General features: G+C 44.5%; 2 protein-coding genes across 7 annotated transcripts in view; both read left to right on the forward strand.

The window, feature by feature from the left end:
• Positions 1–162: 162 nt before the first annotated feature.
• LOC105900860 (cytochrome P450 2J2-like) lies at positions 163–1,587 on the forward strand. The gene is given in 3 exon segments (XM_031574363.2): positions 163–855; positions 996–1,136; positions 1,139–1,587. Coding segments are annotated over 3 exon segments (417 nt in total). The 5' UTR covers positions 163–746; the 3' UTR covers positions 1,306–1,587.
• Positions 1,588–3,652: 2,065 nt separating this feature from the next.
• Positions 3,653–21,913, forward strand: part of nek1 (NIMA-related kinase 1) — a 32,923-nt gene continuing 14,662 nt past the window's right edge. For 2 of the 6 annotated variants that reach the window (XM_031574354.2, XM_031574358.2), the window contains exons 1-26: positions 3,653–3,754; positions 5,560–5,708; positions 5,915–6,011; positions 6,990–7,087; positions 7,458–7,541; positions 8,022–8,089; positions 8,195–8,281; positions 8,880–8,934; positions 9,579–9,779; positions 11,105–11,177; positions 11,291–11,463; positions 11,789–11,854; positions 12,480–12,539; positions 12,767–12,814; positions 12,939–13,019; positions 15,034–15,194; positions 15,631–15,771; positions 16,170–16,272; positions 16,836–16,922; positions 18,028–18,111; positions 18,418–18,495; positions 18,739–18,834; positions 19,850–20,017; positions 20,411–20,476; positions 20,605–20,878; positions 21,220–21,348. In XM_031574354.2, the coding sequence (XP_031430214.1) occupies positions 5,592–5,708; positions 5,915–6,011; positions 6,990–7,087; positions 7,458–7,541; positions 8,022–8,089; positions 8,195–8,281; positions 8,880–8,934; positions 9,579–9,779; positions 11,105–11,177; positions 11,291–11,463; positions 11,789–11,854; positions 12,480–12,539; positions 12,767–12,814; positions 12,939–13,019; positions 15,034–15,194; positions 15,631–15,771; positions 16,170–16,272; positions 16,836–16,922; positions 18,028–18,111; positions 18,418–18,495; positions 18,739–18,834; positions 19,850–20,017; positions 20,411–20,476; positions 20,605–20,878; positions 21,220–21,348 (2,695 nt within the window). In that variant the 5' untranslated portion in view covers positions 3,653–3,754; positions 5,560–5,591. Of the gene's footprint in view, positions 3,755–3,779; positions 4,183–5,559; positions 5,709–5,914; positions 6,012–6,989; positions 7,088–7,457; positions 7,542–8,021; positions 8,090–8,194; positions 8,282–8,879; positions 8,935–9,578; positions 9,780–11,104; positions 11,178–11,290; positions 11,464–11,788; positions 11,855–12,479; positions 12,540–12,766; positions 12,815–12,938; positions 13,020–15,033; positions 15,195–15,630; positions 15,772–16,169; positions 16,273–16,835; positions 16,923–18,027; positions 18,112–18,417; positions 18,496–18,738; positions 18,835–19,849; positions 20,018–20,410; positions 20,477–20,604; positions 20,879–21,219; positions 21,349–21,913 lie in introns of those variants that run through there. The other 4 variants (XM_031574355.2, XM_031574357.2, XM_031574356.2 and 1 more) reach the window with 4 other exon arrangements.

Here is a 21,913-nt window from a genome sequence, read left to right on the forward strand (position 1 = left end):
GCTTTGATTTTTCTACTCTGATATTCGATGGAGGTTTGCTCTTTCACTTGCTGTGACGTCACTCGAAGTCCACATAAAGTGGGCTCTAGAATCTTGACTAAGAGGACACGGTTTACCTGGTGTTGTGAGGTTAGCGAAATGACTGCTCTCCTACATATCTCGGAAGTGTTTGATATCAAGAGCGTTTTGGTGTTTATTTCCATTTTTCTTCTGATATATTACTACATCCAAACCAAACCAGCAAAGACTTTTCCTCCTAGACCGTGGTCATTGCCTTTCATAGGCGACCTGCATCACATTGATTTAAACAGAATCCATCTACAGTGCTTCAAGGTAGGTCATGCAGGGGCAGCACATCTGCATATTATTATGAAACCAAGCCGGGGATAAATGCAAAATAGGCCACGTGTGAAGGTAAAACAGTTTCATAATGTTACTTTAAGATCATGTGGCGATTGATTGTTTCCTTGAAGAGATGGAAAAGGTGCTTTATTATATACAAATACATGTAATATTTGATATGGTTTCAAACTCTCCCTCACTCTCTCTCTCGTTTCACCCTCAGTTTTTATTTCAGACAGACCTCCCTATTTTTTTCTGTCTGATCACACTCTGTTTCATTCAATCCCTGTTGTCTGCCCTATGTCATTGTTTTTTCTCATGTTTTCTCATGCCTCCAGTGTCAAAGTATGTACCATAACCACTGCCCCCTCTAGTGGAAGGATGATGAAGCATCAGGCTTTAATATGGACAATCTGTCCATCTGCGCTCTGGACCTGTTTAGAACTACACAGACCACATATACTACCCTGTACTGGGGGCTGCTCTACATGATCAAATATCCTGAGATACAGCGTGAGTGTTTACACAGTGTCATGCAAGATCTAACCACTAATGAAAGAGGAGACATAATCCTTCACCATATTTAAGGTATTCTACCATACATTTTATACATTTTTATACATTTAGAACTTTTTCTGTGGCTTCATGTTTAGGAAAGGTGCAAGAGGAGATTGACCGTGTGGTTGGATCCTCACGCCCGCCCTCCTTAACTGACAGGGAGAACATGCCTTACACTAATGCTGTTATCCATGAGACCCAGAGAATCGGAAACATCATTCCATTGAACGTGGTGAGAAGTGCCTGAGAGAGCAGCTGGCCAGAATGGAGCTGTTCCTGTTCTTCACCTCACTGCTCCAGCGGTTCTCCTTCTCAGCTCCACAGGGAGTAGAACCCAAATTGGAGTACAAACTCGGAGCCACTCACAGCCCCCAACCCTATCAACTCTGTGCTGTTCCTCGCTGAGACGCTTAGCTGAGCACTTTCTTTAAACTTCTGTGCTGCTTTCCGATACACACACATATTTTCATGAATCCAGTATGCTGAATTTTACATAATGTTTTACATAATATTATTAATAATGGCAAGGTTGGTAGTGAATAACTGTTCAAATCATGGGTTCCATTGTGCTTGCTCAAAGGGGGTTCAGGCCCTGGGCTCTGTAAAGCGCCTGGAGACAATTGTATTGTTTTTGGGGCTATGTAAATAAAATTGAATTCAATGGAATATCTGGATCTAGTGAAATATTTTACAGTATTTAAAGCATTATAGAGGATAGGGTCATGTTCAGTGATTAAAGTCAACAAGATCTAAATGGATGCTCTGGCAATGCGGATATACCATAATATAAATAAACATAAAAAGCTTTCCAGTAATGGCTGCTGCTTAATATTTAAGTTTTGAGTGTTGAGTTTTCACAGTATTTAAACTTTCCCTTTTATTTCCTTTCTATTTAAATTATTCCATTAAAAAGGTCTATAAAATCATGTTTTAATACAGAGATGATCCTGTATAACCAATCTGGGTGTAAGTGGTGAGGGTAATTGTCCTAAGTTATAGGTATTAGGCCAGTATTACATCATCAATAAGTGTAGTTATTTACAATTGTTTTCTGTTTGGTGTATTACAAACAGGGTCATTCAAAATATGTCACTACTCTGCTTTTTAGTAGCTGACATATTGAAATTGCACAGGGAACATTTTTTAAGTGACGTTTAACCTCGTGACCACTACACAAAAACAATGGGCTTATTGGGCTCTTTCAGAGATGAGTATTGGTCTCTTAGTAATGAGCTGCGAATTATTTTAAACTTGAGCTGGATTTGAACACATTTTAAAGGAGGAAGTAAATAGTACCCTTGTCAAGTGGTGTAGGGCATAGCACCACACACACACACACACACACATAAATGAGAGCATCAAGCCTAGTGCCCAGTCTATCAAGCCTAGTCCCCAGTGATTATAAAATCCTGTTTGCCTTACACCGCAGACATGACACACGACTCGCCAAAGGTGTTGACTTCTGCCCTCTGCAGTTCACGAACATATCAGCACTACAATGTTATTTCCGTTTAATGTTTTAAAGGAACATTTATATCATTCATATTGTTTTTTTTATTGTTGTCATGATTTCTGACTATGGGCTCTGTCTGTCTGGGGTGTTATTTGTTACTTGACAAAACCCATGGCTATCTGCCTATCTACGGGCCTCTGTTGGTTGTATGTTTGTTATATATTGACCTGACTGGCCATTGTGGCCAATGTCGGGGACAGTTGCTGTAACATGTTTGTCATGTGCGGCCATTTCCCTCTCCAAACGCCAATCTGAGTTCTCTTTTCAAATTTGGTTCCTATAAGTACACAAAACCCCCAGAAATGTGTGTTGCAAATTACATATATATATTTTTACATTCTTAAATGTTCTGTTAGGAAGGATCTGTTGTGTCCTGATCATGTGTGACTTAGGGAATAAAAGCTGGCATGTGTTTGTGTGTGTGTATGTGGTCCCACCTGACCCTCAATATTCACTTATTCAAGATGATATAGTCTAAATATTTCCCGAGGGGCTGTTACTTCCACCTATTTGTTACTATTGCATCAAAGTAAGAACCCAAGGTACTACTTTAAAAAAAACAAATTAGCCTATTGTTGTACATTTTCAGTTAGTAATTTGATAGGGGACCGTACTCTTACTAAATTTACCAGTTAGACACCATCACCGAATCCTAGGCCAGGTAGAGCTAGTTACGGTGCAGCTCATTAGCTCAGTCTGTGCACTTTCTATCTTAACTTTGAGTTCAATAGACACTCTTCATGGTTCTTGGTTTCAATCTCTGGCCTAAGGAGTAAATCTATAAGTGGCCCTTGGCAATGCCCAAAGTAACCAACGACCAGTTGAATGGGGTCTTTTTGGAATAAGGCCTTTACACGGAGCAAATGGGCAGAGGTTATCAAAGCTAAGGTGACCAAGTTTATGAATGATAAAAATCAAAAGGCAAAAAATATGTTTTCCAAATCCTATATTTCTGCTGACCGTCTGGTGTAATAAGTGCGATGCTCCATGTAATTAAAATGATCAATATACCCTATATCACGTCAATGTCAGTTTGATTGCTAAAGTTCCACGACTAATGTTAAAAACAAGAATCACATTTTGAGAGAAATAGTGTGTTTAAAAACTGAAGACGTTGCTAAGGAAAGTTAAACATAGACACACAAACGTGCTGTAAGTGACAGCTCTCCTAACCATAGACATAGGAGGACCTAACATATGCTCTGTCCGTTTGACCAATGAAACTCGAGCTTGGTTGGATTTCAACCTAGATAGGTAGTTTGCGAATGCCGCCCATGACTACAGGACACACGTCTCGTGAAAAGGTTTGGCGCAGCGTTGGAGTGTGCAGTCCATCAGATGGTAATATTATGAGGAATTTCAGTTTTCTGCTAGGTGTTGCCTGTCATTCATTCACACTGGTCTGTGGAAATCAGTAGTCGTATCTATGACTTTTGTTGAAGAAGTGCTGTTGACTTAGCAAGCCAGCTAACACTAGCTTGCTATAATAGCTGACAAGCTAACTTGGCGGACACATCAAATTGATTATAACTTGGCTATTAAAGCTAGTTAGCTAATAAGCTAGCTTAGAGATGCGGTTCGTTGGAAAGAGATACCATCACTCAGGCTAGTTATATTTGAGCAAACGTACTATCAGCAGTAACAGTTCAATTTAGTAGATGCCAATAATACACAAAAGTAGAACAGTAAAAGTGTAAGATGTAGAACTTCAGTAACGGTAATCCAGCTGACGTTAGTGATTTGGAACAAGGGTGGGGTGAAAATGAAATGTAAGACCTTTGTTGTTATTTTACTACCGTTATCCGTTCCTGTTTGTTCAACAGATGTGCGTGGTGCTGTCAGTACAACTAATTTGTAACTGCATATGTATTGATTTCTGTACTGGTTGTACGGGTAAATTAGTGATCAGAGCTCGCTGGTCACTGTCCCGTTGAGTCACTTTTTTTTTATTACCAAAGAAAACCACTGCCTTTTCCACAGGAACCTACCGTCGTCCTATAACCAATCTCCCGAGATCAAAGCGTCCATACAAATGTACTGTTTAGGGGTCGTCTGTACCGTTTAATTTTTTGTCGCAAAACTGACGACGGTTTTAAGTAAACACAAATACCGTGGCTCATCAGACTGTGTGGTGCCTTGCTCAACACTGAGCATGGCATCTTCCTTGTAATCTGTGACAACAACATTCAGTGTGTGTGCGCTAACGTTAGCGTCTTCATAAGGCGTAAGAGGATCAGCCTAATTCTGTCTGACATGTTATAACTAATTCATAGGTGCACAAACTGCAGACCCCTTTTCCTTTTGGCATAAGTGCTATCTTCCTACTGGGTTTCCAGAAAAGCACTAAATGTGGAGCAGTAGCCTATAGTATCATCTCTTTTCTGTGTGGGTTGGACTGGCTCTTTAATGTCTTTAATGTTTGCTTTGTACCCAATTTGAAACTATTGTTACTATTGTTGAACTGTCTCAGAAGTCTCAGTCTTCATACTCATATTGTCAGGGATAAAAACAGACATGGTTCTACTCTTGTCAGGATGCTCCACATGGATGCAGAGGCATGAATAGAAAACCCTTCTAAGCAAAAGAAATGATGTTTGAAAGTCTTTTTTTTTTAAACATAAATGAGGTCCATGTCCTCGTATTCTTTGTCCTCGGAACTGTGGCTTGTGCAGGTGGTGGAAATGTCATTCTCTCAACGGGTAGCCACGGCATGGTGTTGGGCCTGTGTATAATTAACCTCACGCTAAGTAGATGGATATGTTGCACATGTTTCCATACAATTTGTTCTGCCACCTGACTATTGCTCCAGCTTCAAAATAGCTAAGCGTTCATGCGTGTGGAGCTACAGTATTTTATTTTAAAATCCACAAAAGGTAATTCATTGTAGTTAATGTCCCATAAATCGCACAAACATCTTGTTAACTGTGACTGAGCAAGACCAGAGGCTGCGTTCTGTAGTACAACGTAATCAGTGTGTATTGACTTGCACCTGTAAGTGATGATTTCAGTTACTTTCTGACATTATTATACAGTTTGTACATTTTCAGTCAGTGTGAGGGCCCAGGTTCTGATCCGTGCTTTAGTGTGCCTCTGTCTGAATGTGGCTGATCATGCCTGTTTGTTGGGTGTTGATTGCCTGTTCACAGTCACAGTATGAGGCATCAGCCTTGTCAAGACCATGGAGAAATATGAGAAGGTGAAGAAGATCGGAGAAGGCTCCTTTGGGAAGGCATTCCTGGTTCAGTCCAAGGAAGATGGCCACCAGTATGTCATCAAGGAGATTGGCATCTCCCGGGTGAGTTACTACGAGGGAAATGACGGGGTGGGGTTATTGCTGTCAAGAGGTCACGACTGCAACCCTGAAGCTGTCACGCTTAGAGTTGCTCCAACAAAAGATGGCACCAGGAAGACAAGGGGCTTGCTCTCCCTCTTTCTCTCTCTCTCTTTTTCTTAAATCATTCCTTCTCTGTTTTGTCCTTCTCCCCCCATCATTTTTGACAGATGTCAAATAAAGAAAGGCAGGAGTCGCGTAAGGAGGTGGCGGTCCTCGCCAACATGAGTCACCCAAACATCGTCCAGTATAAGGAGTCCTTTGAAGGTAAAGCCACTCGTTCTAGTCAAGTACAACATCTCTGGCGTGTACACTATTTCACATTTAACATTATGTTGTGTGATCATGCATGCAAATGAAATGAATTACCAGATACAGTGTTGGAAAAACCAACTGCATATGAAAGTGTCTGTGGGTGGTTGGGTGCTGTATAGCTTGATTATCAATGTTCTTACTAAGCCTAAAGTCATGCATAAACAACGTAAATGCTTAAATGATGTTCTGCTCCTCATATTCTCTCTGATAAATAGTGTAGGATCGCAAATTAGTTTCTTCCTCGCTCTTCTCAAAGTCAAAGTGATGAATGGTTGTCAGGGTGATTGGTCCAGTGGTAATGGATCAGACAGCTGTGTGTGTGTGTGTGTGTGTGTGTGTGTGTGTGTGTGTGTGTGTGTGTGTGTGTGTGTGTGTGTGTGTGTGTGTGTGTGTGTGTGTGTGTGTGTGTGTGTGTGTGTGTGTGTGTGTGTGTGTGTGTGTGTGTGTGTGTGTGTTCATTTGTACATGTGGAAGAGACTGATTGAATGAACAGGAGGAAATGGATCTCTTAATTAAATTGGGGAGGAAGGGATGTCATATCCCTCCTGATAATGTCGCACAATCGCCATTACTGATGTTAGTTCAAAGATGAAGATAAAAAGACATCCCAAGGCTGACTAATTTAGTTTTCTCTCATAAATGCCATATCTAATTAGCTGTAACAGTCTGTGACGGAGGACTGGTTTTAGAAACAGGCCTAACATCATGGCTAAGCAAAATGGCCAGAGTGGCCTGTTCAAGCCTGGCAGTCCCTGTCTATTGTATCCTTTGTACCTTGTCTTAATGTTGATGTTTTTTCTATGTTGCGCTCCCCTTCTTCCTTTGCCTTTGCCTCTCTCTCTCTCTCTCTCTCTCTCTCTCTCTCTCTCTCCCTCTCTTTCTCTCTCTCACTTTACCACCCACCCAACCCCTCCATCACGTTCCCTCCAGAGAGTGGCTGCTTGTACATAGTAATGGACTACTGTGAGGGAGGAGACCTGTTTAAGAAGATTAACTCTCAGAGAGGACTGCTCTTCCCGGAGGAGCAGGTACGAGTGACCGTTCGGAAATCTGAGCTTAGCATTTGGGTTTGGAAGTCACATGAGTGTTTCAGACTCAGATGAGCAAAACGTACGTCTTAAATAGAACACGGAAATGTTTTCAGAGTAGCTCAATAGATACTTCCCCACTCACCATACATGCATACTGGTATGCGTGTTCACACACACACACACACACACACACACACACACACACACACACACACACACACACACACACACGTCAGTACATATTTTGAGCAGAGACCAACTGTGCTGACTCAACAGTGCCGTTGACATGTTCAGCGGCGGCAGGTTGCTGATATAAAGGTGACTTTGATCCAGTCTAAATCAAATACATTTTTCTATTACCTCCAAGATCCTGGACTGGTTTGCACAAATCAGCCTGGCTCTGAAACACGTGCATGACCGCAAAATACTTCACCGGGACATCAAGTCACAGGTAAGCTGAATGCGGACGCCTCACCTGCTCTGCACATTCCTGTGTAGTGCTTCTTGTGTCTGTATTTATTTTAAAAACACTAACATTGTCACATTGTGATTTTGTGATTGTGGTAGTTTATTGGATGTCTCATGTCCATTGAAACTGTATGTTAGGACATCCTGAAAAATGGATGCAGTCAATCAAATTCCCTTCCATTGATTCTATATCCATATCCATAAATATGTCATATTCTGTTAACTATAAAAGCAGTGATTTAATATGTTTGATAATAAACAGATATTGCTGTTGACAGTAGTGACTTCAACAAAATTTGTTAAGTTTTTTGTAAAATTCTCTGACTTCACCTCTGATTATTTTTGTATATTGGGAAACTTCATTAAGTGATCTGTGATTTAAATGATCTGTGATTAAGTGATCTGTGAATAGTGATTAGTGATTAAATGATTAGGTGTTCTGTGATTTGTGTTGCTTTTACAGAATATCTTTCTGACCAAAGATGGAACTGTACAGTTGGGGGACTTTGGGATCGCCAGGGTTCTGAACAGGTGGGTAGCTGCCCACACACACACACACACACACACACACACACACACACACACACTCACTCACTCACTCCTAGTCTGGTAGTGAATTACTCTTTCTCCACGCAGCACTGTGGAGTTGGCCAGGACCTGTATAGGAACCCCTTACTATCTTTCCCCAGAGATTTGTGAGAACAAACCCTACAATAACAAGAGGTAAGCTGCAGCCTTCTTTCAGTGTTCTTGTGTGTGTGTGTGTGCTTGATGCCGTGTGTATGTGTTTGTGTCAGCATGTCTGTTGGTTGTAGAGAAAGAAGCAGTCTTTTGACATAAATCACTTCTGCTACATGATACAGTACAATTACAATCAATCAAACACACACACACACACACACACACCAAGGCAGACACAAGCGCTCAGTAATGCTTAGTCATTACACTGTAGACGTTCCACTGATGAGATGAAGTAATGGTATCAAGTCTCTCAGCCGAGCATGAGTCAGGCAGTCTGTGTTACCCTTAAAGCAGGAACTCGATATTGATCCTCTTTAAACGCCTTTTGTCCTCTGTGTAACCCTGGTGCCAGCGAATTGTGTGTGTGTGTGTGTGTGTGTAAAGTTAATCTATGTAGAGGGTGTTTTGCATGTGCTGGTTATGAAAATATTTCAACCCTCAAGTGGACAATGTATGGTAACCACCCCCTCCCTTATCCCCCCCCCCCGCCCCATTTCTTTTTTCTTCTCTTTCTCTCTGTCTATCCCTCATCCTCTTTTTCCTTCCCATTCATCTCTCTCTGTGTCTCCCCCTCTTGTAGTGACGTTTGGGCCTTAGGGTGTGTCCTGTATGAAATGTGCACGCTTAAGCATGCAGTAAGTACCCAGTGTATGTGCTGTTCCCTACGTGTGTGTGTGTGTGTCTGTGTGTCTGTGTGAGAGACGGACAGACAGACAGACAGACAGACAGACAGCGACAGAGAGAGAGAGAGAGAGACTACTGTGTGATTGTTTATCTGATTGTGTCTGGTTTTCCACAATTAAATTGCATGTGACCAGATCTGGGTATGAAATTGGATTTCTTTTCCCGAAGGTCAATTTCAGTGCCCCTCTGTGAGCTGTTGTAGTACAGGAAGCCAGTGGGGTGATTTGAATATTGCAAACGCTACTTACAGTATATGGGGCCCCAGATTGGCTTAATCAAGTACAATTAAGCAGATGTAAATTTCAGATTTGTTGGGGGAAAAAAAGATTCTCTCTCTGAAATTGTTCTTCAGAAAATTTGATAGGGAATGTATATTGATATTTAATTTAAATTGTCCATAGTTTTTATCCTTAAAACGCGGATCCCTTTGAAACATGCTGTTTTCATTTATGACTTTAGCAGTCACTCTATTATTCATGTGAAGACAGGTGTCCAGCCTTTGTGAACGAGTGTGTGTGTGTCTGTGTGTTTGTTCGTGCGTGCCATTTCACCCCTGAACTTAGTTAGTGTGACACGTGTTTGTGGCTTCTCTCAGTTCGAGGCGGGGAACATGAAGAACCTGGTTCTGAAGATCATCCGGGGCTCCTACCCCCCGGTCTCGTCGCACTACTCCCAGGACCTGCGCTGCATGCTGGGCCAGCTGTTCAGACGCAACCCCCGGGAGAGACCTTCGGTCTGCAGCATCCTGGGCAAGCCATTCCTCTCCCGCAGGATACACAGGTTTCTCACGCCACAGGTGAGCGGCTTGTAAAAACACACACACCGAGACATCTGCATACAGGCACTTCTGTTTCCAGGAGTCACACAAACATAAGCTGGAGTTATACATGAAAGCTGTTTAAGTACACAGTGTTTTAAAGAAGGGATGTATTAACGGGCTCACTAGGGCTGGAACTAACGATTATTTTGGTAATCGACTAATCTAATGGTTATTTCCCATAGCAAATTAAAATAACGACTCAAAATGTTGGAATTTGAATTTCAAATGTATTTGAGTAACAAATGTAATCATCATAATACATAAATTAAATAGTAATACAAATTAAAGTGCAAATAGGCTTTTATAAGTAAAGAGAAAGTGCAAATAAAGTTTTAAAAGTAACTCAAATTAGCAATCAAACCTCTGCAAGTGCAAAATAACGCAAGAATAACTGGGCTGCAAGTGACATTCAAATTCAATTTATGAAATATTTTTTTTCCCACAATCTTTTGTTTGAAGAATGTTAAGTGGAGGAGGTTAACTATTCAGAACAAACGAAAATACAGGCTACTCTGATAATTCACTGATTTACTACATTGCACTTAACATAACTGAAATAGCGTTAGCAAGCATCCTCCATGAGACGTTCTGTTTTCCAACATGTAAGCTTAAACCTTACTATAAGTTATAGATATATCATATATGTCTATGATAATTGCTGCTAGACACTCACTGTTCTTGTGCTCCCACAGCTCATTATCTTTGAAATACTGGAATAGTGCTTCTTTAACTACTAATAATTGACCATCATTGAGAAAAATGACAACTTTTCTGTTAGCCATATCTCATATGCAGCAGCTACTAAAGCTAGCTTTGTTTATTGTTTCCATGGTAACATGAGCCGTCTCAGAATAATTCGCTTTTCAGTCGGCCATTTCTGATATGCAGCACATAAAGGTACGAGAACGGAGGGCAAAGAAAACGGTGCATGATTTGTATGCTAGGCTATTTGCAGATTCTGTTCCATTTTTCTCAATGATGGTCAATTATTATTTGTTAAAGATGCACTATTTCGCACTTCCTATAGTGCATTGCAATGCCGAATGAAAAATACCGGTAGCTCTGCTAGCGTCTGCCAAAAAAAAAATAAAAAAATTATAATATATATTTTTTCTTTTTTAAAAAAATATATTTTATGACATGTCGACAATAAAAATCATCGTCGACAATTTTTCACAATCGACGTCGTCGATTTCGTCGACTAATCGTTGCAGCCCTAGTGCTGACATATGATCCTTACATCCAGGCAATTTGTATTTGACAAATGTATGTAGCATCTGAATATTGTGCATTTTTTTCAGCTCATTGCTCAGGAATTCAGCCCTGGCGCTCTCCATAAGCATCCCAAAGTGTGTGTGGCGCAGGGTCCACCAGGTACTGCAGTACCGATACCCAAACACACCACACACACACACACCCTATATCTACATTAAACAAGCACAAGTGTTTGATGAGTGAGGTGATTCACACCCTTTCCCTCCTTCCAGCAAAGCGCCCAGCCTCTGGTCCAGCGGCGATCTCTCCTGCCCAGAAGATCACCAAACCAGCTGCCAAATACGGAGTGCCTTTGACCGTCCGGAGGCCCTCGGATGCGCTCCGCAAGGCTGCCGATGCTGGCAGGAAGCCTGCCGAGCGGAAACCTGTGGCCAAACCTAAACAGGTTAGAGGAGCTTGACAGTGTGCAGGGGGACACCCCAGTCCGAACATAGACTATGGTTTAGGGTTAGCTTAATCTTTGTCTACCCGTGGTTGCATGTGTTTACGTGTGCGTCTGTGTACGTGTGTGTGTGTGTGTGTGTGTGTGTGTGTGTGTGTGTGTGTGTATGTGAGAGAGAGCATGAGTGTTTGCATGTGAGTATGAGAGTGACTGAGAGGTGGGTGTTGGCATGGGTGCATTTATGTGTGTATGTGTGAGTGCGTCAATGTGTGTGTGTGCGTGAGTGTGTGTTGAGTCTGAGACTGAACCCCGGTGTCATGTCGTCCAGGCCCCCCCCCCAGCAGTGCCTCAGAGGAGAGCGAGTCGCGCTGAGGAGGAGAGAAGGAAGTCTGAGGTACCACTGATGGCGCCCCCTATCTCCCAACCCCTGGCATTAACCTCCTGCGCCTCCCACTGTCGACTTCCATTCTCTCTGACAGACACCACACATCCCTTCTTCTGCTTGGCGCTCCCACTCTCCTACTCCGTCAACCTTACCTGTAGTCCCTCCTTCCCTTTCCTCTCTTGACCCCCCCTCCCCCTCCCCCCTCATGCATTCCCTCATCCAATGGGGAGAGCACTTCAGCATTTGTGCCCTCCCCCTCTGCACTTTCCCTCCCCTTCCTCTAGTATGAACTGGTCCTTTGTTTCTGTGATGTGTTGGATCAGTCAGCTGTGTTCCTTTTGTCATCTAGATTCCGAGCCCCCTTTTAACAGAGCTCTTCAGAAGCTTCCGTATCCCTCCTGTCCTCCTAGCTTCCCCTTGGTGTTGGAAAGCATTACTAAAAAGCTTACTCTCCGTTTCTGCCTGAACAGCACTTGTGGTCTACTGAATATTTCATGCACACCCAAATATTACACTGTAAACATTTCCGGGGTTTTAACCATATGGTTCAGTAAGCAGTTTAGTAATGGCTTGCCCGCTCGATGTGAGCAGGGAAAAGAAATGCGTTACCTGCTTCTCTGTTTTTAATGTGCAGGAGGCGGCGAGGAAAAGGCGACTCGAGCTGATGGAGAAAGAGAAGAAGAAGAGAGAACAGGTGGGCAACGTGGCTTTAAGTGGCCTGCTCGTGCCATGGAAAAAAAGCTTCCATGTTGAATTTGTTTATAATCATTTTCGAGTGCATTTGCGATTTGGGTTTAGATTTAATCTCTATCTTGCTCCTGCTATCTAATCTGTGGTTGTCGATGATGCCATGGACCAGGGTTTTGTTGCGTTGAGGATTGTAATCGTTGTCATGCTTTTATTACTTATTATCTATTCTAGATATTCCTGCTGAAAGCTGCCCAGATACGAAGATTTGAAAAGGATAAGGTATGTCTTGCCACTCTGCAGAGATCACAATGCTAATATTGTTGGTGTTAACTTTACACATTTATGAGACACTAGAACAGGCCACGTGGTAGATAGATAGTTTTCTGTATTTGATTTTCTCCAGGTGAGCCATATCAATCGAGCGAGAGAGCAGGGGTGGAGGCATGTCCTGAGCTCCAGCGGCGGCAGCAGTCCTGAGAGAAAGGTGCATTCTTCATCATCTTCCTCACCACCCTTTTTCAGCCTCACTGTTATTGCCATCCTTGAAAGCCATACGTATACATACACACACACATACATACACACAAACATACACATACATACATACATATACATACATACATACATACATACATACATACGTATACAAACATGTACACGTGTACATACAGACATACAGACATACGTACGTACATACATACACACATACATACATACATACATACATACATACATACATACATACATACATACATACAGTGCCCTCCACAATTATTGGCACCCCTAGTGAATATGAGCAAAACAGGCTATAGAAAAATATGTCTTTGCTGTTTATCCTCTTGGTCTTTCACTCAAAATATTCACAAAAATCTTACCTTTTCATTGAAGTAAAATTATTGAACGAAAAAAAAACTGTTGACCTTAAATAAATATTTTTCCCCAAAACATGTGTGCCACAATTATTGGCACCCCTAGAAAAATCTTATAATTAAAATATAACTGAAGTATATTTCCAGTCATGTTTTACATTTTTAAGTTCACCTGTTTGATAAGGAACTCTTAAGAGGTCAACCATGACTTCCTGTTCCACTGGCGTACAAATATGAGGTGACACAGGCCAAATTCCATTAGTCATTCATCACTATGGGAAAGACCCAAGAACACAGTGACGATGTGCGACGGAAAGTTGTGGAGCTGCACAAATCAAGAAATGGACACAAGAAAATCTCTAAAGAGTTGAAAATACCCATTTCCACTATCATGGAAATAATTAAGAAGTTTAAAGCGACAGGAGATGTTAAGAATCAGCCTGGAAGAGGACGTGTGTGTACATTGACCCCACGCACCGTGAGGAGGATGGTTCGACTGGCAAAATAATCTCTAAGGATCACAGCTGGAGAATTGTAGAGGTGAGTTGAGTCTTGGGGTCAGAAAGTCTCCAAAACTACCATCAGACGCCACCTACATCACCACAAGTTGTTTTGGAGGGTTGCCAGAAAAAAGCCTCTGCTGTCAATCAACTACAAACTAAAGCGCCTACAGTTTGCCAAATGTAAGTCAGACTTTCAATGGGGCGAGTTATATGGTCAGATGAGACCAAAATAAAGCTTTTTGGCAACAAACATCAAAGGTGGGTTTGGCGTAGACAGAAAGATAGCCATACAGAAAAGACCCCCATACCCAATGTGAAGTATGGTGGCGGATCTTTGATGTTGTGGGGCTGTTTTTCTTCCAAAGGCCCTGGACATCTTGTTAGGATACATGGTATCATGGACTCCATCAAATACCAGCAGATATTAAATGAAAACCTAACAGCCCCCTCCAGTAAGCTTAAAATGGGCTGTGGTTGGACCTTCCAGCAGGTCAATGATCCGAAGCACACCTCAAAATCAACATAAAAATGGTTCACCGACCGCAGAATACAGGTTTTGCCATGGCCATCACAGTCCCCCTACCTAAATCCCATAGAAAATCTGTGGGATGAGCTGAAGCCGAGTCTACAAACGTTGACCTCAGAATCTGAAGGATCTGGAGAGATACTGTATGTAGGAATGGTCTCAGATCCCGTGTCATGTGTTCACCAACCTCATCACGCATTATAGGAAAAGACTCAGAGCTGTTATCTTGGCAAAGGGAGGCTGCACAAAACATTAAATTAAGGGGTGCCAATAATTGTGGCACACATGTTTTGGGGAAAAATATTTATTTAATGTCAACAGTTTTTTTTCTTTCAATAGTTTTACTTCAATGAAAAGGTACGATTTTTGTGAATATTTTGAGTGAAAGACCAAGAGGATAAACAGCAAAGACATATTTTTTTATAGCCTGTTTTGCTCATATTCACTAGGGGTGCCAATAATTGTGGAGGGCACTGTACATACATACATACATACATACAGTGGAATCAAAGATATCAGACAACCCATTCTGTGTAACTTTAGTTTCTCCTCTTCTGTACTTCAGTCTTCTAACTGCTTTATCTCCTACCCCCTGGTCAGTTTTATGGTGGTGGGGGTGGCATGATGGCGGCCTCTCCTGCCCACGCACCCAGCCACGCCCCCGCCCAGCCCCCAAACAGATATGACCACTTCCTGTCTGCCCTGGACCAGCTTGCCAAACCTCAAGAAGGGGCCAAGGCAGCAGGAGACACACCTGCCAGGTGAGCTGCGCATGCGTCTGGGGTTTAAAGGTGCAGTGAGTACTTTTCGTGTTATGAAATAAAAATCTCGGCCTACAAACGTAACGACATTTTTAAGGAACAGTAAACTGTTTCGTAATATTACTGTGTACCTCAGGGCTGTTGACATTTTATAGGACTAGGAAATGTTAACCATTTCAACAGATGGACTGACAAGAGTGCACAGTACTTTTTTATTTTTTTTATCCACTCGCTGCCGCACCTTCAACATGGGATGATGCACCTTGAGTGGGATGGTTTGAGGAGATGGCTGAGTAGTTTGAGCATGCATGAGGGCATAAAGGGTGGCTGATTGACTGATTCAGATGTCTTAATCCCACACATCTCCCTGTGCCAGGGGTGTTATGGGTGATTGACTGATTCAGATGTCTTAATCACACACATCTCCCTGTACCAGGGGTGCCATGGGTGCTGCTGCCCCAGCGCTACCCAATGGCCACGTTGGACCCTCCGGCCTGGCACGTCCACACGAGGGAGATGCGGTGAAGGTGGAGGTCAGGAGGTTGGAGCAGGTCTCCAAAAATGCCAATGCCAACAGGTCAGTCACTTACAGTTCACAAAACACCCATGCCAACAGGTTATTCACTAACAGGTCTCGATTAACACCCATGCTAATGGGTCACCAAACTGCCATGCCAACAGATCAGTTACTAACAGGTCTCCAAAAATGCAGATTGCAATAGGTCAGTCAGTTATAGGTGCTCAAAAACGTCCATGCCAATAGGTCAGTTATAAACTGATGGCCAAAAATGTCTGTTGGGGCTGGACTCATCCAACTTCACACTCAAAGCCAATATATAAAAATGTAAAGAGGTTTCCATAAGGGGAAAAATGTGTTTTTGATTCATTGGTGTTTGCAAACCTTTTGTTGTGATTCGATCAGCTCTTTAGTCTATGATTGGGCAACACGTAAAAAGCCGTTTCCTTCCTGTGCAGGCTGCGGGGTCAGGTGGCGGCCGGGCGGGCCTTTCAGGTGGAGGAGTTCCTGCAGAGGAAGAGGGAGGCCATGCTGAACAAAGTGCGGGCTGAAGGACAGCTGGTAGGAGCTCTTCTCCTCTCCCCTCTCCTCTCCTCCCCTCCCCTCTCCTCCCCTCTCCTCTCCTCTCCTCTCCTTTCCTCTTCCCTCCCCCTACGTGTGTTAGTACTTCAGGCTGGCTGACAAGAATGACCGCAGCTGTGATTGATTGCGTTGGCTTTCAGTCATGTTTTTTTCCCCTGTCGTGTGCTTTTGAAAAATTAAGTGATTCAGATCGTGTATAAAAAGTGGCTGTGGAAATAATGTAATGGTGATGTGGAAGTGATGCTCATCTACTGACTGGGGCGGTCTTAAAGATGGCTGACTGGGGCGGTCCTAAAGATGGCTGACTGGGGCGGTCTTAAAGATGGCTGTTGGCAGAAGTAATGTTTTGTAGATGTGGGGTGTAAGGCCTCCAGTGGCTGCCCACAGCCAGAGAGCGCTTTAATCTGAAAGTAAACAGTGTCATCGTAACTAAGTGCACGCTGAGGTTCAGCTCAGTGACGACGTGTGTGATGATGATGTTGATGGTTGGTCCAGTTGTTGGCCGCTCGTCTGAAATGTTGGTTGACTTGAATGGTGCACAGGGAGCGCGGCAAAAGCTGACCGCCGTCTTTGGGAGCAGACCTGGCACCATGCGGTGCAGGAGGCCCAGAGTGAACAAGGAGGAGGAGGTATGAGCCCAGCCACGGACGCTCCCCACCCACACCTCTCTTCATCATCACACCTCCACCACCCCACCCCCACCCCCATCGCCATCGCCTGACTTGCGTTATCATTGTTTAGTTTGAGTATGTGCCCGCATGCGGTGCTCCCTTGTAACGTTGTTCACAACTGCAACCTGGTGGACAGTCCCCCTACCTTGCATGAGGTGTGTGTTAGTGTGTATCTGTGTGTGTTTGCACATAAACGTATGGAGAGACAGAAGCACTTTTGTGTGTGTGTGTGTGTTTGCACATATACGTATGGAGAGACGGAAGCACTAGTGTGTGTGTGTGTGTGTGTGTGTGTGTGTTTGCACATATACGTATGGAGAGACAGAAGCGTGTGTGTGTGTGTGTGTGTGTGTGTGTGTGTGTGTGTGTTTGCACATATACGTATGGAGAGACAGAAGCACGTGTGTGTGTGTGTGTGTGTGTGTGTGTGTTTGCACATATACGTATGGAGAGACAGAAGCACGTGTGTGTGTGTGTGTGTGTGTTTGCACATATACGTATGGAGAGACAGAAGCACGTGTGTGTGTGTGTGTGTGTGTGTGTGTGTGTGTGTGTGTGTGTGTGTGTGTTTGCACATATACGTATGGAGAGACAGAAGCACGTGTGTGTGTGTGTGTGTGTGTGTGTGTTTGCACATATACGTATGGAGAGACAGAAGCGTGTGTGTGTGTGTGTGTGTGTGTGTGTGTGTCTTTCTAACAGGTTGTTGTTGTTTTTGTTTTGTTTTTATCTCCCAGACAGGTTCAGTTTTTCCTCTTTTTGTTGTCCCGGTTACCCCTCATGCTGCCTTGCTTTTTGACAGCCAAATGAAAAGCAGCACCTGGGTCACAGCCCTCATTTGGATTTGCTTTGGAGTTCCTCCCTCATTGATGTGTTTCTGTTGCCGTTTGCTTTGATTTCTCATTCGGATGCTTTCAGATCACCTCCCCTCAGCACCCTCGGCACCCGCATCCCGCGCGCCACCTCTGACTGCCTTGTCTCTCGTTTCCCGTGAGCGTTATCTTCTGTTGCTCGAGTCTGTCTGTGGTTTTTAATATTCTCTCTCTCTTTTTTTTTTTTTTAGGAGTACCTGTCACGGCTGAGGCAGATCAGGCTGCAGAACTTCAATGAGCGGCAGCAGATTAAAGCCCGTTTGAGAGGCGAGAAGGTACCCCTAGCTCCTCCAGCACCTTGCTCTGGCAGACGAACAGTTCAAAGGGCGGACCTGCCTGTCGCTTTGCCTAATGAGGACTTCCTCGAAATTTGTAAAGTTGTGTAAAAAAAAAAAAAAAGACAGATTTATATGTACTGTATGTTAATGACATAGACAACAGGGTTTATATTTTTTTGAACATTTCATTGTTGTTATTGTGTCCTGTTGATATCTCATAAGACTGTCCAGATGTTGTGTTGGTGTGAACATGTGAACATTACCTGGTGGTGAAGTGATCTGTTCTCTTTGTGTTTTTCTCAGTATGACAGCGACGGCTCTGACAGTCACGAGCCTAGTGAAGAGGCCGAGCTGAGGAAGAAGAAGATCGAGGCGCTGAAGGTGAGACAATCAGAACGCTGCCTCTGAAATTCCATTGCGCTCTCTTCTCGGAGCTGTTGTTTTGCATCGTCAAATTTGAAAGAATTCCCAAAATCTGGGAGAAAGACAAAAAAAAGAACTTCCAGAAGTGTGCACTTGTGTTCTAGTGTTATGCTAAGCAAATGCTTTGGTGACACTGATGGGTAGTAGTTGCCTGAGTGGTTGTGTAAGAGGCCTCTGTGTGTGTGTGTGTGTGTGTGGCAGGCCCAGGCAAACACACGTGCTGCAGTGCTGAAGGAACAGCTGGAGAAGAAGAGGAGGGAGGCGTACGAGAGGGAGAAGAGAGCCTGGGATGATCACGTAAGTCTCCTCCTATCCTCTTGTCTTCCTCTTTCTCCTGTTCCTCTTGCTCCTTCCAGCTTTTTCCTCTCTTTTGTTGACTACTCTTCCATTTTACTGCTCTCCTCTCTTGCCTCCTTTCCTCTCCTCTCCTCCTTTCCTCTTCTCTCCTCCTCTCCTTTCCTCTCCTCCTCTCCTTTCCTCTCCTCCTTTCCTCTCCTCATGCCTCCTCTGCTCTCCTCTGCTCTGTTCTCCTCTCCTTTCCTCTCCTCCTGCCTCTCCTCCTGCCTCCTCTCCTCTCCTCTCCTCTCCTCCTCTGCTCTGCTCTCCTCTGCTCTGTTCTCCTCTCCTTTCCTCTCCTCTCCTCTCCTCTCCTCCTGCCTCTCCTCCTGCCTCCTCTCTTCCTCTCCTCTCCTGTCCTCTCCTTTCCTCTCCTCCTCTCCTTTCCTCTCCTCCTGCCTCTCCTCCTGCCTCCTCTCCTCTCCTCCCCTTTCCTCTCCTCTCCTCTGCTCTGTTCTCCTCTCCTCTCCTCCTCTGCTCTGCTCTCCTCTCCTCTCCTCTCCTCTCCTCCTGCCTCCTCTCCTCTCTTCCTCTCCTCTCCTCCTCTCCTTTCCTCTCCTCCTTTCCTCTCCTCATGCCTCCTCTCCTCTCCTCTCCTCTCCTCTCCTCTGCTCTGTTCTCCTCTCCTCTGCTCTGCTCTCCTCTGCTCTGTTCTCCTCTCCTTTCCTCTCCTCTCCTCTCCTCCTGCCTCTCCTCCTGCCTCCTCTCCTCTCTTCCTCTCTTCCTCTCTTCCTCTCTTCTCCTCTCCTCCTTTCCTCTCCTCTCCTCCTCTCCTCTCCTTTCCTCTCCTCCTGCCTCTCCTCCTGCCTCCTCTCCTCTCCTCTCCTCTCCTCCCCTTTCCTCTCCTCTCCTCTGCTCTGTTCTCCTCTCCTCTCCTCTCCTTTCCTCCTCTGCTCTGCTCTGCTCTCCTCTCCTCTGCTCTGTTCTCCTCTCCTGACATAGATGACAGTGCCTGTCCTCCTCTTCTCTCCCTCAGCTCAATGTTCGAGGAGTGAAGATAGGTGGGGTAGCAGCTGTTGCCCTGCCCCCTTCCCCTCCCCCTGACCCCGCTCCCCAGCCTGCCCCCACCTTCCCGCCCCCACCCTCCTCCAAACCCACCGCCCCGTCCATCTCCATGACTGCTGCGCTGAAGGACGTTGGAGCGGTCAGTCCTGGCTACCAATCACACGCCTGTGTCCCGCCCCCATGTGTTCATCCTGGCCAGACCTGAGATACTGAGTCTGTAGGATTACAGCAAGTGCTGCTCAAAGCCACTTGTAGTTCTGTACAGCTACACATTTTGATGCTATGTGCTCCCTGGATATCGAACCTATGACCTAAATGTTATCACCATGCTGCAGCCGTTAAAGCTACAACAATTATGCACACATTAAAAAAAAACAAAACAGAGAAATGACTCTCCACACGGGATTGTATGAATTCACTGTCAACTGTGCATGCGCCACATGCATGTTGTCGACAGTTAAAATATTTAGATAAAGACTTGGCTGAAAAGCAAAAACATTTATATTTTGCTATTTGTTCTTTCCGCTTGCAGCTAGCGTCTGGCCAGAACTCTCCTATGAAGGAAGAATCCCCCAAGATGGAGGCGCCTGTCGTCCAGGTGGAGTATTTCATTTGACTGTACAGCCCTGCTGGTGTCACCACCTTGATGTTAGATAGTCAGGGCACACTGTGGACCTTCTCACGGTTCTTTGTTTAACTGTCACCGGTGTCCTTGTGTGGTGACAGCCCCAGAGCGAGAAGAAGGAGATCCTCCGGCGACTGAATGAGAACCTGAAGGCTCACAGCCAGACGCCGGGGGAGGGCGAGGCTGCGCCGGCGGTGACGGAGGTGACGGAGGTGACGGAGGGGCCTTGTCCCGCCCTGCAGCAGGACCAGCCAGTGGTGATGGAGGAGGAGAGGCCGGTCTCCGGGGGCGACCGCAAGAAGTGGGAGGCGGGAGCTGCGCCTGTCTTCCCTGTGGCACAGCAGACTTTAGAGGAGACCTGCCTGACCTCACCTGGTGAGACTAATGACTAGACACACACACACACACACACACACACACACACACACACTAACAGTACTTACACTCTCACACACACTCTCACACACACACACACACACACACACACACACACACACACACACACACACTAACAGTACTTACACTCACACACACACTCTCACACACACACACTCACAAACACACTCGCACACACTTTCATATACATTTTGCATATACAAACACAAACTCAGGCTCTGCCCCCCCCTACCATGACACTCACATACACAAATGCCTTTAAGAATTTGCCACCTAATGTTAGTTTTTTTTCATGACCTCAATGTTTTACTCTCTCCCAGCATCCCAGAGTGTTTCCCCTGATGAGAGACTGCCCTCTGCTGGTGACAGGCGGAAGTGGGAGATGACGGCTCCTCCGTTTCTGGCCGTGGCTCAGCAGACACTAGAAGAGACCTGTATACCAACACCAGGTCTGTCCCGCTGCTCAGCGCTCACTGCCCTCTGTCAGCCACTCACTCCCTAAATCAGTGCTTCCCAAAAGGTTCATGGTAGTCCCCCCCCACCCCACCCACCCCCACCACCATGGTACAAAGATTGAGACACTCACACATTACCTGCTATTTCAATTTTAGTATTTAAAAAAAAAGCGGACGCCAGCTGTTCTTCAACATTGTTTCTACATTCGAACAGTTAAATATTTTAAACTTATTTTCAAGCAGTCAAGCAGTTAAACTTTTAAATATATTTTTACAGTTAATCAGAATCAGAATCAGAATCAGAAAGGTTTTTACTGCCAAGTAGGTTTTCACCTACGAGGAATTTTTTGTGGTACATTGATGCAAACAATAAACATACACAATAAACAATAAACAATACATATTAAGTTACAGCAGGAGTGTGCAAATAAGAAATCGAGATTAGAGTCCGTGTTGGGGGGCTGGGGTCCCGGGCCTTGTTGATGAGGCCAAACGCAGACGGGAAGAAGCTGCTCAGGTGGCGTGAGGTTTTGGTCCTGATGGACCGCAGCCTTCTGCC

This window comes from Clupea harengus, chromosome 10 (assembly GCF_900700415.2).
Source record: "Clupea harengus chromosome 10, Ch_v2.0.2, whole genome shotgun sequence".
In the NCBI taxonomy this organism is placed as follows: Eukaryota; Metazoa; Chordata; class Actinopteri; order Clupeiformes; family Clupeidae; genus Clupea; species Clupea harengus.